The sequence below is a fragment of the Labrus mixtus genome, chromosome 13 (assembly GCF_963584025.1).
Source record: "Labrus mixtus chromosome 13, fLabMix1.1, whole genome shotgun sequence".
Classification (NCBI taxonomy): Eukaryota; Metazoa; Chordata; class Actinopteri; order Labriformes; family Labridae; genus Labrus; species Labrus mixtus.
In genome coordinates this window covers 7,100,640-7,116,984 of record NC_083624.1, presented here as the reverse complement: position 1 = coordinate 7,116,984, position 16,345 = coordinate 7,100,640, and the positions used below count along the sequence as shown (strand labels likewise).

At 39.5% G+C, this 16,345-nt stretch overlaps 1 protein-coding gene across 3 annotated transcripts in view; it reads left to right on the top strand.

Moving 5' to 3' along the window:
• Positions 1 to 16,345, top strand: part of myo16 (myosin XVI) — a 106,954-nt gene that overhangs the window by 52,164 nt on the left and 38,445 nt on the right. For all 3 annotated transcript variants that reach the window (XR_009675550.1, XM_061053452.1, XM_061053451.1), the window contains exons 14-23: positions 1,201 to 1,306; positions 2,693 to 2,810; positions 3,379 to 3,526; positions 4,621 to 4,738; positions 6,761 to 6,878; positions 7,615 to 7,686; positions 8,438 to 8,579; positions 9,107 to 9,179; positions 14,175 to 14,327; positions 14,931 to 15,131. Coding sequence is in view for 2 of the 3 variants with exons in the window: in XM_061053452.1 (XP_060909435.1) it covers positions 1,201 to 1,306; positions 2,693 to 2,810; positions 3,379 to 3,526; positions 4,621 to 4,738; positions 6,761 to 6,878; positions 7,615 to 7,686; positions 8,438 to 8,579; positions 9,107 to 9,179; positions 14,175 to 14,327; positions 14,931 to 15,131 (1,249 nt within the window). In the remaining variant the exon portion in view is untranslated. The remainder of the gene's footprint in view (positions 1 to 1,200; positions 1,307 to 2,692; positions 2,811 to 3,378; positions 3,527 to 4,620; positions 4,739 to 6,760; positions 6,879 to 7,614; positions 7,687 to 8,437; positions 8,580 to 9,106; positions 9,180 to 14,174; positions 14,328 to 14,930; positions 15,132 to 16,345) is intronic.

Genomic DNA, 16,345 nt, shown 5'->3' with positions numbered 1-16,345 from the left:
GCAAGTTTATTTATGTTGCACATTTCAACAACAAGGCAATTCAAAGTGCTTCACACAAGACATCAAAAGCATCATGACAGAGGAAAGAAAAGAAACATTAAAATAGAACATTAAAAAATCACTGAAATTATTAAATCTGAAAATATGTTCAAATAAAAATAATTACAATGAAATTAATTGAAATAAATAAAGTAAAAATATAAAAAGAGTTAAACGTTACAGTGCAGAGTTAAAGTTTAAAATCTTATTAAAGCTGTTTAATGAAAGGCAGCTGTAAACAGGTGAGTCTTCAACCTGGATTTAAAAGAGCTGAGAGTTTCAGCAGACCTGCAGTTTTCTGGGAGTTTGTTCCAGATATAAAGAGCATAGAAACTGAACGCTGCTTCTCCGTGTTTGGTTCTGACTCTGGGGACAGAGAGCAGAACTAAGAAATAAGGTCTAGATTGTGATGGTGTGGGGGCCCCTAAAGGGGTGGTGTCAGGTGGGTGGAGGCATATAGCTTAAGTAACAGATGTGAAGAAACACCCTGGTGACTAATGCATAACAGCTTTTTCCTCCAAGACACATTAGGAGAGGTGTTAGACACACACATACACACATTGAGATTCTTTAACTGTTAGGTTTGCTTTTTCTTTTTTCTTTTTTATTGAGTTTTTAACGTGAACAGTACAAATCGCTGCATGATGAACAGAATACAAAATATAAAGCCACCCATCCCTACCCAAACCCTCTCATCTCCCTGATCCACCACCCAAAACCACCCTCAGTCTCTCCCCCCCCCCCCCCCCCCCCCCCCACCGCAATGCTTTTAACAACAATGAAAGCATGATGTACTGTCTACATTTACACATACACATACATTTATCCACATACAGTTAGTGAACACAAATAATCCAGGCATTTGCAGCTGCTCCTATTAAACCCCATAATCATAAAGAGTGTTATGTGTCATTCCAATTTGTTATCCCAGTAACAGTGTTAGGTTTGCTTTTTACTTTACTTTTAATTATATCTCTGGTTATCTAGTCATTATTAGGATTTATTTACACTACAGCTGCTGTGGTTCTATTTCCTAACTTTATTTGCTCTCTTTTTTTTCCTGAAAATGTTTCACTTATAGAAACAATGCCAGTAGTTATAGCAATATCCTCTCCATAAGCATTAATTCAATTAAATATTCATTTCGCTCTCTTTCTATAGTGGTGAAAGTGGTTCTGGAAAATCCGAGGCCTGTAAGCACATAGTGAGACACCTGACAGCCCGCTCCAGCCCCAAAGGCCTCGCCTTGGAGTCCAGGATGAAACATGTAAGTATGTGGGTGCTCACCCTGAAAGCTCATTTGTCTTAGGAACATGTGGCATTACCACAATATTCTCTATATTATAAATTTAATATTTTGAGTGCTCTTTGTGACAAAAAACAAACTGAATATTGTTATATTTGTCTCCATGCGTACTGTACCAAACTGCATGTCATCTCTGATCAGAACTCCATTTCCTCTTTGATGAAAGTTTAGATAGCACACAGTGTGCTGTGGCATTGTTCACAGCTGTGTTAAAGTCTTTATATGTGATTTTTCACACTTAAATGTAGAAATCAAGTATATCCTCTGAAAATAACTCTGTGAGTCATGACTGTCTACAATGGGTGTAACACCCGAGTCCCACTGTCTGTGATGTTTTCAGAGTTTTCAGAGTCCTATCTTCAGTTTGTTTACATCACCAGGACGGCCGGCTGACTCCTCCCCTCACGTATAAAAGTTGTTTAATTGAGGGACTAGAGAAAAGAAGAATAACATACTGTACTCACTGCTTAACTGTGTTTCTAGATCACGCTCATTTCAGGTAAATTTACATGCAGTGTGAAGATACGAGCATAATAAAGATCACTAGCATTAGCATGCTAACACAACAATGCACCACGAGTTGTTTTGGTTTCATGCTGGTGCTCAAGGGCGACATCTGCTGGATCAAAAAATCACATATAAAGCCTTTAAGGTGTCCTGCTGTTCTTCCGATGTTGTGTTAGAGGAGAGAAAAGATGCCTGGATTAAGACACCAGATTGTGGAGCAGTGATTTGTGGTCTTCTTTACTCTGTTTGATTGTTGTTGTTTTTCCAAAGACACTATTTGAGCACTGAGACCCTCTGGTTGATCGCATCATTAAAATACCCTTAAGGATGACTCATTTAGTAATGTGTCTGTATGACATAACCGTTTGCAGAAGAGAAAATGTTCGGGCATTATTTGTGATAAGTTACAGCCTAAAGAGTATTGATGAGATAGAGTACAGTAGAATATCAATATCCCACATCCACTCCATCACATTGGGACATTTTCATGGTGCTTCCCACATGGTGCTCAGTCTATCAGTTGGTTAACAAAGCAGTGTGCTGCCTTGAAGTAAAGAGCGTCGTTCTGATGAAGTCATCGCTGTGTCGTCGATAACTGGGTCAGCTCACTCTCTGATCATGCTAGGACACAGAAAATTCTGAGTACACACAAAATGGATGAATATCGACATCTAGTGGTTGACAGAGGAATGGAAGCAGAATTCATTTGAGTGTTTGAAAAAGATAGATACAAGTTTTTTTTTGTTTTTTTTAAATCCTTACTAGTAAACCTTCATTAATTAATTTCTAATGATTTTCCAGTAACTGGTCGAATGTCTGTTTGTTTGATCAAACATGCAGGTTAACTCTATCCTGGAGGCCTTCGGTCATGCAAAGACTCAGAGGAACAACAACTCAAGCCGCTTTATTAAGCTGTTAACCATCCAATACTGTGACAAGAGGAGGACGCTGCTCAGAGGTAAACACTTGTTTAATTTAACACTGAATGTAAAATTATCGGGGTTTTTTGTAGCTTTCACTTTAAGTGGTTTCTTTATTCAACATATAAGACCTGAGTAGGATTACAAGTACTTGATTCTTCTTTATATTTACATTCTCTTGCACTTCAGTTTTGCGGTGCCTTAATAAAACTTCACTTTTTTTTTTTAGTTTACGCATGAAATTATATAACTTGGAATATGTATTGTCATGGTAACTCTGCTGATAGTTATTGCTTCTTGGAATGCTCATCTTGTGATTATACAACTAAGGCAGTAGATATGAAATTCCCAACACATCCATGTCACAGCAACACTCTATAATAGATTCCAGATGCAGTGTATTGAAACACCAGCAGGGGGCAGTAAAAGCCCATGAGTCTGTACTCCATTTCTGCAGGTGTGCTCACCTTATTTTACCCCAGTTAATTCTATCACTCAGCACTGACCACTTAACAGAATGACTCTTCAGTACTACCACTGTCAGCACTCTGTGAACGTTGTTTTACACACCTGTTATTAAAGTATGAAACACGTCTGATGTTTTAGCTCGACTGTACACGTACATGCTGGAGAAGTCCCGCCTGGTGCACCTGTCTCCTCAACAGCACAGCTTCAGCATCTTCTATCTGATGGCTGAAGGCATGTCGCCTGAGGAGCATAGTGCACTTTACCTCAACAATGTCCTGACTCATAGGTATGTGTTGGTCAGTCTCTGTTTGTATAATAATGAGAGTTTGTAATGTTGTAATAAGCAATTCAAACCAAAATATTCACATGTATGAGATACCCTGAGATCTTGTTTAAGTGCTGTTAAAGGCTTTCTATGTGATTCATCACACTTAAATATAATATAAATCAAGTATATCCTCTGAAAATAACTCTGTGAGTCATGACTGTCTACAATGGGTGTAACACCTGAGTCCCACTGTCTGTGATGTTTTCAGAGTTTTCAGAGTCCTATCTTCAGTTTGTTTACATCGCCCGGACGGCCAGCTGACTCCTCCCCTCATGTATAAAAGTTGTTTAATTGAGGGACTAGAGAAAAGAAGAATAACATACTGTACTCACTGCTTAACTGTGTTTCTAGATCACGCTCATTTCAGGTAAATTTACATGCAGTGTGAAGATACGAGCATAATAAAGATCGCTAGCATTAGCATGCTAACACAACAATGCAGCGCGAGTTGTTTTGGTTTCATGCTGGTGCTCAACGACGACATCTGCTGGATCAAAAAATCACATATAAAGCCTTTAACTGTCAACATCTATATAACTGTAATTCTTCCTTTGTTTGTGCCTTTATCTGAATGTTCTTACTTTATCTGTTTTGTTTTATCCCTCATTTTTCTCTACTCATGCGTGTTCTAATTAAAGTGACTGTGAGTCTGACTGTGCTGTTATCTACTGTATGCCACCGGTGTTTTAAGCATTGACCTGAATCAGTCTGCAGCTTGGAACAATGCTGGAACCCCTAGAATCACACAAACCTATTGAGTCTTTCTGGGTTTGCTCGTTCATGTTCTGCAGTTTTCAAACCTTGTTTTCACTTCTCCATAATGTTTAATGGTCTGTATTTCATTTTGCACAAATCTATAAAAAAAAAAAATATTTTGCTTTGAGGTCTTTCCAATCCAAAGAAATGTACACAAAGCCCTGCTGAGCACACAGGCCAATGTTTGAACTGATCCACTTATCATAGAGTCTACTTCCTCATTTGTTTGTTCTGTTTGTGTCGTTGGCCGATATAATGTGGTCTTTATCGTGCTCATTGTCTTGTCCTTATTCCAGGTATCTTAATGGAGCAGTTCCAGGGGAAAAACCTCCAGTAGCGACAGCCTCGATCCAAAGCAGGGAACGCCTGGCAGCAGTCAAACAAGCCCTGCGAGCCCTAGGCTTCAACAAGCAGGTATCGATTGACTTCTGTTCTTCCTGTTTATTCAAAAGGTTGTTGACAGCAGGGATCATTCAAAGTGTTGATGTCAGACAACTTGAAATAGCCACTTATGAGGTTATTGATGGGATGTACCTGAGAATTTAGCTACCTAGAGTCACAGCTAGGATCCTATAAGAGATGTGCACACAAAAATGGATCCTACAGAGTATCTTTACATTATTTTAACTTCAACCATATGGAGAACATAACTAAAGGGTTTTTTTTGGACCACAATCTACGCAGTCTACTACTAAAGACATGGTACATTGTAATCTCAGACTTCTTAAGTTGATGAATATTGCACATAGAATAGAATATGCTCCCTTTCATAATTGAGTACAGTGTGCATTCTGGGGATCATCATCATCAACCTTTTATTTAAGTTCTCGGGGAGATCATTGAGGGCGACCCGCATTTACAATGATGCCGAGAAAACATACATAAATGATAAACAACGAGAAATGAGATAAAGCTACTACAGAAAATAAAAGAGCAATAAGAACAATACAATATATACACTGAAATAATTTAAAAGCTTGAATTTACTACAATGATAAGTCAGTAATTAAAATCAAATAAGACAGTTACAGTCAGGTATTTGAGGCTGCAAAAAAACACAACAATGAGCCTTCTCAAATTGTGCAAGCAAGCACACATCCTGCATAAATGTTTAGATTTCTTCAAATGATGTTTTCAGATATCTATCACAAGACAATATGACGCGTCTGATCACATACAAAGGGTGCTGTACAGTCTGTCCTGTGCACCACCACCGCCCGCCTTGTTCCCGGGCCCATTATCACGTTCTATTCTTAGATTCCCAGTCAGCATCTGTCAGCAGTGAGTGACCACCATCTCACCTTTTAATCCAGCGGCGGTAAATACACGCAGGGGAGGCTCAGGGGACAGAGGAAGAGAGCGATAGATAGTGGTATTATCAGAGGCTCATAGTAGTGCCCACTGGATAAGACAGAACGTGTACAGAAGAAGGTGTGTGGGGGGGGGGGGGAGTCGTAGTGGAAGTGATAGACCACCACCACCCATTGGTCTCTGTCTTAAGTCTAATCAAGGGACGACTCCAAGTCCAGACCCAAAAGGTCAATCGTCATTAACGCTCCTTTTCTCTCCCTCACTCCCCATTCTTCTCACGCCAAAGAGAGGGGGGGGGGGGGGGGGGTCTGTCTGCGTGTAGAGTGTCAGACAGAGACTAATGCTTGTGTTTATCTCCCAGATATCAGCTCCAATATCCTGCCTTGAGAAAGTGCACTGCACACGGCATACATATTCACACACAAGCACACGCGGTAAACTCAAACATCCCCCTCTTGTAGAATCAGAGCAGTGGGGGGGGGGGGGGGATTCCAGAGCGTCCTCTACTCAAGGGCAGAGAGAGAGAGGGAGTTAGACGGGGCACAGAGGAAGAGGAGTGTGTGAATGAAGGGAGGGAGGAGAGACATCTAATTTCCTTAATGCAATCAATGGTTTTAAGGTTTTACTTTTGTGCATTTTGCATTAAATTGGATGATAGGATAAGTTCTTCTACATTTATTATTTAAAACCAACAATATGTTAGTCGGTCCTTCAAGACTTTGGTACCTTTTCTGTCACACTGAGCTCTGAATAAGTTGGCTTCTACTAAGAATACAAATCTTTTCAATAGAGTTTAATTTGTACAAAAGAACATGTTATCTTGTTAACAGTTGGACACTGAAGACCTGAGCAAATGTTATTACAACAGAAGTAGCTGGGTCTATGTGGAGTTCAGAATTTGATTTGTCCGTAAGTGGTTTTGGGATGTAATTAATCAACTTTGCAGTTCAGTATTTTTTTTTTAAGGAAAACAAATCTGTAGAGAAATATAAGATCAATCAGGCTCAGGCCACACAATGAAGAAAATAAATTCCATGTTTTTTAATTCTGTCAAAAATGGTTTCAATGGCTAAGCAATTAATAGTTTATGTTTGTCTAACTGCTCTTCATCTCTCTCTTTTCTAGGAGGTTGACTCAGTGTTTATGCTGCTATCTGCTGTTCTCCATGTTGGGGACCTACGTTTTACAGCGTTGACAGATGCCGACACAGCCTTCCCCTCTGACCTGCAGCTGCTGGAGAGAGGTCAGTGCCTCTGTCACATGACCAGGGTCGCATTTCCACCTAGTCTGGAGGTTTGAGCCTGGACGGGAAAAGGACGGGTGCATGACACCCTCTTATCTTTGTTTACCTCATCGTCATCCCTCCTCCCTTTCTTTTTCCACTGGACTTTGCCAGTGCTAGCTTAACGCCAGAGACTCACTTATTTGAAAAATCCTCCTTTTCTGCTTAAACATAGACGGGAAAAGCGCTGTTACAAACACCCTTTGTGGCTGTTTTTCTCTCTGTCTCGCTCATAGTTCAACCTCTACATGTGCTCCTATGACCCCTGACCTCAGTGAGCTGGTAAACAAATGACATCAGCGCCTGAAAAGGAAACAGTTACCGTTAGTCGTCAGGGAGATGTGATGTCAAAGCTAGTGATGTCAGCAAAGGGATTCTGGTTTGCTGTCACCTGTTTTTTTATTTTTTCTGCTTGTTTGTGGGCTCTGCTCAGAAATCCATTGATGACTAATAGCTGCCAGCTCCACAGATCGATTAGACAGGAATGATCTACAGCAGAGCTAGGCTTGTTATTCAGCAGCGTGATATCATCGCTGGAAAGAGCAGATGGGATTGTGGGATGTTATCTGCTCTACCTTTCTGATACGCACTAACTCACAGGAAATGTTTTAATGCTGATATTTAGATTATTTTGATCTTGTATCCCTTAATTTATTCTCCCTCTCTCTCTCTGTGTCTCCCTCCTTTCTCTGCACAGTGGCTGGAATGTTACAGCTGTGCTCCAAAGACCTGAGCACTGGCCTGACCTCTGATGTTCAGTACTTCAAAGGTATCCTCCTCTCTCACCTGCCTTCACCATCACTTGACCGTTACTGTTAAACACACAGCAGCAGAGTCGATCTGTTTAAAAGCTAATCAACTGAATCATCTTAACTGAAATGAAATGTTGAGGAAAAATCTAATCAGCCTTCCATGTCTCGCTCTCAGCTTCTAATAAAGTGTAGCAGCTTAGTTGTATAGAAGCAGTATATCATCATGCAGCACTATTGACCACAGTGTTTAGGGAATAAGCGACAAAGATCACACTTGAGAAATATTTTATGTGAGATCCAAAAACTCCCGATAGTTTTTTCAGACTGCAAGGATTTTTGTGTTGAACATTGGTATTTTCCAATATCATCCCTATTGAAAGATAAAGATACATTTTATTGATCCCCATGGGGGAATTTTTTTTTTCACAACAGCTCAAGAAACAGGAATATAGTTCTCAAAAATAACAAGAAGTTAAAAATCAAACATATGTACATCAGTTAAATAAAGGGAGAAAAAATACAATAATAGAATAATACAAGGTATGTACACTTCCACTTGTGGAAAGAGTTATTATTATTATTAAAAACACACACAGAGTGTAGCATTATTGATATGAGTGGAGATGCTAGAAAGACATCAACCCTTTGGCAAATAATAATAAAGCTGGCACGCTATTTCTATATATATATATATATTCTATATACGCTGTTCTATATCAAAATGTTAAAAGTGTTAAAAATGTGGGTTCCATATACTTTTTCTCACAGGTGATGTGATCACTCGGCGCAACACGGTGGAGATGTCAGAGCAGTACAGAGACCATCTGGCCAAGGCCATCTATGGACGCCTTTTCAGCTATCTAGTCAACAGTATCAACGACTACCTGCAGGGGCAGGACGACAGCATCGGGTATGGCTGTGTGTGTGTGTGTGTGTGTGTGTGTGTGTGTGTGTGTGTGTGTGTGTGTGTGTGTGTGTGTGTGTGTGTGTGTGTGTGTGTGTGTGTGTGCGTGTGCGTGTGCGTGCCTTTGAGCTTTTTCTGTGTGAACCCCCATTCAGACAAACACAAACAGGCACACACACGCGTAAACACTTGCAGCTGGAGGCCACGGGATCCTTGGTGGTTGTTGATGTTGTGAAGTCTTATCACATAGATAACGCGTGTTCCATCTCCTGGAATGTTTTTGTGCTTCGCCTTGTTTATACACCAACCACAGAATGTAATAAATTGGTCAACCACAATGCTTACTCGTGACACACCCCCTTCAGATGTGTTATTGCTCTTTAACACTCACTCATAAACACACACAAACACACACACACACACGAACATTCCTATCAGGGTGAACACAAGCAAGAGAAAAAAGTTCTCACGTTGAAACAGAAGTAATGTTGACAAAAATATGCTCTTTATTTGTTCTTCATAATTCCTCGTAGGGATCCTGCCTTGGAAATTGGGATCTTGGACATCTTTGGGTTTGAAGAATTTCAGAGGAATGGCTTTGAGCAGGTGGGACATTACTTGTTTTTATTAGATTTCAGTGCAAATAAAAAAACATGAATGCCATTTTCCACTTCCCCCTCCTGCTGACAGTCATTTCTCCCGCCTAATACATTTACGACATCCCCTAATTAACCTTATAGGTTCTAAAAGCTGACATCTCTCTGAATACTTTGCTGTGTGGTTGTTTCAAACAGATCATAATCTAATAAGTAACATTTTTTTGGACTTTTTTTTCTATTTTAGTGTGTAATTGTAATGAATGAGGGGAGGTCTGTGGCGTGACTCTCAGCTGTCCTCAAATTAACTCACACAATGACTGCCTGTGTCTGAGGAGTCAGAGTCTAGCTTCAAACCAGTGTCTTTGTTTGTGTTTGTGTGTGAATCTTATTTCTACATTATAGTTCATGTCAGATTTGAAGGCTTACCGGATGATTTAATTTTGATACTTTGGGCTGCAACAAAAATTCATTAACAACTCATGTTTCAAAATCAAATTATGGTCCTTTTTAAGTTTTTCCCAATTTGTATTTGTTGCTCAATAAAGAATTGTCAGCATTCGTTATGAGAAAATGTTGTTGACTGTATTCAATGAAAATCCCCTTAAATAAGCATGTCATAGAGCTCAGTTTACAACATTTAGATCCTGACCTCAGCACACCAATAACTCCTTTCTAGAGAGAGTTTTTGAAACCCTGTTTTCCACAATGATTAGAAGCTTACAAGTACAAGTTTACCTTGTACATTAAAACGTTAGAATTTTACGTAGAAATATTAGAATAGATTTTGACAAGCCAAGGCAAGTTTATTTATGTCGCACATTTCAACAACAAGGCAATTCAAAGTGCTTCACACAAGACATCAAAAGCATCATGACAGAGGAAAGAAAAGAAACATTAAAATAGAACAATCACTGATGTTCAAATATGTTCAAATAAAAAATAATTCAAATGAAATTAATTGAAATAAATAAAGTAAACATATAAAAAGAGTTAAACGTTACAGTGCAGAGTTAAAGTTTAAAATCTTATTAAAGCTGTTTAATGAAAGGCAGCTGTAAACAGGTGAGTCTTCAACCTGGATTTAAAAGAGCTGAGAGTTTCAGCTGACCTGCAGTTTTCTGGGAGTTTGTTCCAGATATAAGGAGCATAGAAACTGAACACACGACAAGTGAAGAAAAGCAGTCTTTTTGTTTTGATATGACCTGGTACTTAATTGTTTCTATTCGCGGGTGGATCAGCATGTCTGTAATGCTCGGTTGTTTTCACGTTGTCACTATGTGTTTATGACATTGCACTTGACACATTGCATTGTGTTTCCGAGAACAACATGTGTTTCTCTATAGTGCTCACCTGTTATTGGCTGTAAATATGTCAAGTGCTCATCAAGCATGCCCTCTTAATAGACTTCCCCATTGTAGTACCAGCAGGTATCAAGGCAGACAAGTGCCTATATAAGTGTGTGTGTGTGTGTGTGTGTGTGTGTGTGTGTGTGTGTGTGTGTGTGTGTGTGTGTGTGTGTGTGTGTGTGTGTGTGTGTGTGTGTGTGTGTGTGTGTGTGTGTGTGTGTGTGTGTGTGTGTGTGTGTGTGTGTGTGTGTGTGTGTGTGTGTGTGTGTGTCTCTTAGGGTGTAATTCATAGAACTCAAGAGGCTAAGTACTTATTCCTGCTACTCAGAGCTTATGTCCCCCCTCCCTGTGGAGCTCTCAATCTCCTCCTAGCTTTTATTAAGGCCTTTCTGTGTTTGTCTTTGCTTTCGTGTGAGTGTTAGTCTTAAGTTTGTGTGTGTGTGTGTGTGTGTGTGTGTGTGTGTGTGTGTGTGTGTGTGTGTGTGTGCTAAGATGACAGTGGCCCTTCCAAATGGAAGTGTGACCCAGGGTTGACCTGAGCTCAGGTGCAGTTGTCCTGCAGATAAAGATATCAACAGTCAGAACGTTGGGAAATATGCCACATAAACAATAATCAAAAATGAATAATGGAATATTAAATATTGTGTCACCCTCACGCACGTAGACAATATTTGACGACAATTTTGGCCTTTTTTTCCTCCTTTTTTATCTTTTAAGATCACCAGTCATGATCACTACACTAATGTACAGTTTCCGCTGTTCTTCACTCCTTACGTGTGCAAGTCATTTTTGACAGCTACTCGCAGATTAGAGGGAGAGATATGTCTTGAGCTTGTATTCTTCGGGATTGAGCTGTGAGGTCCTATATTAAAGAATAACCTTCTTATATAGTTCTTTAAATATGTATTTCTGTCTCTATGCACTCATAGTTTTAGATCAATGTGTTACACTGCCACACTCAAACGCTAGTAGGGTCAATAGTACATTTTTATTAAAAAGTAGGCTGCTGTCAAAACAGCAAAAACAGGCAAAGAAAATTTTAGAGAGACAGAGCGGCTAGAACAGCCGTGGTTCTGTTGTTTCTGTGTTTGTATCATTAACACATAAGGAATTTGACTTGGTGTTTTGGTGCAAAACAATTAGGAAAGAAACTTTAAGAACAAGATCAAATCATGAAAAGCGATATAAAAAATGTATAACATAATCTAAAAACAGAAGAGATGCCATGAAGGAGCTGTGCAGTTGTGTGCATGATTTTCAGTGTAAATAACTTTTTAAACAAACCCCAGGCACCACTGCGCTTGTACTGCATCGTTCTGTTTGGAAACAAAAGTTTTGTTTCCTGAAAGATGTTTAGCCAAGAGAACGTAGATATTAACTAGAATTATACAAAACAAACATATTATCAGCTGCATATCATTCAGGGGTCTCCAACCTTTCAGAATGCTGTATGTCATCTGCTGATGGTGGGCATCACCCTGTTTTATGCTGAGTTTTGTTTTTGTTTTTTTCTGAACAAAATAAAACACTTGGCCTGGTTTTTTTTTGGTTTTTGGTTTTTTTTATGATGTCAGGAAATTGTGCTGTTTCATGTTGTGATTACTTTCTCTGTGGACTCCTTCAAGCTTGCTGCATGTGGTGCACTGAGCTAAATTAAACCGTGATTTGTGGGAATGAGACGCACGTCAGGCTGTATACAGTTCTGAGAATACTATTTCCTGCAATAACTACAGCATTTGTGATTTTTCTGTGCTATTCATTGCTGTTAAATGTAGTTTATTGAGCATATATGGCCATTTATAGCATATGCCCGAAATTCTGTCTCGTTAATGGACAAATTGGCTGTCAAAAAAAAATCCAGGATAAACTCTGGTGTGACCTCTTCTTCAGGTCCCAGAGAAGAAAAATCACATACTACCCCACCACCCACAGAATCCAGGATACCAGGAGCGAGTCTCTAAATAAACAATCATGATGATGATCTCTTAAGGTGTATGCGGCACATCAGTGACAAACAACCCCTCACACTCTTGATATGTTTGTACACACACAGATACACACATGCAGACGAGTTCACAGTCACACCTCACATGCGCTGCGAGATCAGGGTCATTAGCGCTTGTTAATTAGAGCGTGTTTGTCAGGGGTGTGTTGTACCTGCTCAGCACTTTGCTAATGAGCTAACTCAATCAACCACCTGCTGGGACTAAAGCCTTTAATGTACTAGACCGGCTCAGAGGCGATGAACAGACAAACACGTAGTGAAGAAAAAACAGGAGACACAACGACACACACCTTCAGATCAGATCTTCTCGATGCAGCAGCCTGTCGGTTGAAGATATGGACCAATAGTGCTGTTTTTGGTACATTCATGTGACAGTGTCCAAAAAGAAAATAAAGAAAACTACAGCTAGAAAGAAACCACCTTTTTCTGTATGATCATCAATAGAACATGAAGCCTTTTTTTGTAAGTCCTGTGAAAATGTTTACCGCACAGTTAAAGGTTTCAAGGCTTTTCTTTTCTTTGAGCACTAAATACATCAACTTTTTTAAGTTACATAAAGCACTCAAACTTTAGAGTGCAAAACAAAGAGGCAGCAAATCCCAGGTTGAAAACAAGGACACCACTCACAAGAACACAAGTGAAGGGTTCATTCCTCGACTACAGCGATGTAAGATTTATTTATTTTTTAACTTTTGAGCTGTGTGACACATTCAGGTTCAGGAGAAGTTTAAACAGGGCCTCACTGCTGCTGCACTCTGATGTCCTGAGTTGTTCCACCACAGAGTCTATGTTTTTTCTGCTCATTACATCGATGTGACAAGCCACACTTGAGCCATCCCTCCAGAGCGCCACACACACACACACACACACACACACACACACACACACACACACACACACACACACACACACACACACACACACACACACACACACACACACACACACACACACACACACACACACACACACAGCAGATAAACAAACCCATTTTTATTGTCAACTCCCTGTGCTGTGCTTTGATTGGTCGACTGCTGGGTTAGGAAAGGTTCATGTGTCCCAGCAGGAAAGCTCTGTCCATATTAAATTAGGATTGAAAAAGGGCCTACACAGGGGCGAGTAATACTACATATCAGGGGTGGGCCACATGCGGCCCCCATCAACCCTCAACGTGGCCCTCAGGTTAATTTATTTACATATCAATTGATTGGAAACATGAAGAAAACATGACAAAATCTGCCATGAAATCATGAAAACCAGAAATATGTCCATAATAATATTTGATCACTGGTATATGTTGAGTTAATTTGAGACATAATCGACTGTAATCGTTTTTGTCTTCTACAATTTGGCCCTCTGGCAGTGAGAATTAAATGAATGTGGCCCTTGCTGTGACCAAAGTTGCCCATCCCTGCTACATATCATGCATGAGATGTCTCCTTTAGCTGTTCTCCTGATTTTGGGAGTGAAGCGTGTTATATAAGTTGTCATTTCCTTCCTGTTGGTGCCCACAGTGGCTTCTGTTTTGAGATTTTGTTCCTATATTTCTTTGTTTACACAAAAGACACACATCACTAGAAGGAGTAGCTTCATGCCGGGAAATCGCTGAAGTGTTTGTGTTTACAGGTTGATGTTTGTGTGTGCATTCCAGCTGTGCGTGAACATGACCAATGAGCGGCTGAGGCAGTACGTCTCCGAGGTGCTATTCCAGCAGGAGCAGGCCGAGTGTATGCAAGAAGGCATCGCCATGGAGACCTCAGGCTCCCACGGCAACCAGTCAGCTGTCCTAGACTTCTTTCTGCAGGTACCGTATCCTGCTGTGTCAAAACAACATTACCTTTAAGACTGGTGGTAGCCCAGGAGCTCTATTTGTCCCGTAATATTGTTTAATGGGAACCTGTTTACATTTATGCAAGGACAACTTTAAAACAAAAGTGTATTTCTGTCATTGGAATTAAATTGTGGAATTCTTTAAATAATGATTTGAAGGGTTGTGTTCAGATATTTCAGTTTAAGAAAATGTATAAGAACAAAGTTATCAGACTGTATGAAATTGGCAGTTAGTGTTTTGTGTGTTTTCCTTCTTATTTCTGAGGAAGTGAAGACTGAATTGTCAGATTTGTTTTATGTTGGTATTCATTCATTGATTGTAATTTGGACAGAACCATCCAGACATTTATTGGGTTTTTTTTTTAGTTAGGGGTAGGCAAAACAAGATTTATTCTTCTCCCTGCTCCATGCCGTACATGGGATAAAGTGTGAATTGTTTTTTTCTTTTTCTGTTGTGTGTTGCGACATGTACGGAACAAATCAATTAAAAAAAAAAAAAACAATTAACACTTTCACTGCACTTTTCCTTTTATCTCTATTAAAAGTGTACAAAAAAAACTGTTTGTCGTCCCTCCAGAAGCCGCAGGGACTGCTGTGTGTATTAGACGAGGAGAGCCAGAGTCTGAGGCCGGCAGAGCAGACCATGTACAAGAGGCTGTCCACCCAGCTAGACTCCAATCCCACTCACGGCCTCTCTTTTACAACTAAGGACGGCAACGGAAACCCCCCACCTAAAGACCAGGGTCCGGCCTTCACTGTCAGCCACTTCGCTGGACAGGTGTGTCTGTTTTATAGAAACGTGAAGATGTGCACATACAGGCGTTGATGCTGGAGAGAATCATACAAATCCTTCACTTGTAAATATATTAAATTCAACTTCTTAACCCTTTAAATGATCAGTACTATGCAGGATTATGTCTACAGTAATCATTTATTTTACACATGGCCTTGTAGGTTAACAGAAAAATTGTCTGAAAATCAAGTATGCTAGGCTAAATTTCCCAACATATGAAGCTACTAACATGATATAATGGATTTGTTTCTATACTTGTTGTTCTGTTTGTTGCTTTAGGTTACTGAGTGACTTTTCCTCACACTAAAGTCACAGGCTGCCATGCATAGAATATATCAAGTGTTTGTGCTGAACTTCTAAACCTTTTTTCAAACTCAACAGAAAGCATACTTTTGTTCTCATAATCTTCCCTTGGTGGGAAATTTGCATTTTAATAGTCACGTTTGCTCTGTTATGTAAGTCGTTGGTTAATAGAACATTTGTGATGTATATAAAATGACTCTTTTTTTTTTTTTTCAAATTGAATGAAACCAAAAAAAAACATACATTATAATAACGCAACGCAACATTTAACTTTATCTAACTTAAATATAAAATGTTATTTGATTACTGTTTTCTTATTGGTCAAAAGTGGCACATGTTCAATGCTAGGTTAATAGGCGTTTTCGGACCGCAGGAACTTTTTCATAGTTCCAGGAACTGTTGGAACCCTCCCTTTATTTTTAAGTGATTCTGCCCCACAGGAACTATGAACTATTTTAGTTCCTAGAACCCGGTGTAGAGGAACCTTTTTAGCTATGTATGTATGCAACAAAACAGTCAGCCCACGGTTCAATACGTACCTCTGTTTTTTGGTCACGGTTCACGGTTCGGTTCGGTTCTGACGGGCCGGGCCGTTAAAATGTTTCCAGTGTTAAGTGTTTCAGGCAAATTTTACAGAACATCAAGGGATTAAGAAAGAGAGCTACTTTTTTTCATTTTAAAACTATTTGTTTTACTTAAGCTTTTACTTTACTTTATTTACGCAAAACAAATTCAGGTGCTCTCCTTTCAGCCTATTGCAAAGGTCAGATTAGATTTGAACATGAAGTAAACTACAATTAGCTCAATGAATGTCAACAAAACAATGCATTGGTGGGATACTGTCATGTTTCTCTTTTAGTTACGATTATCGCTCCTCTCTTATTCTTGTAATGTTC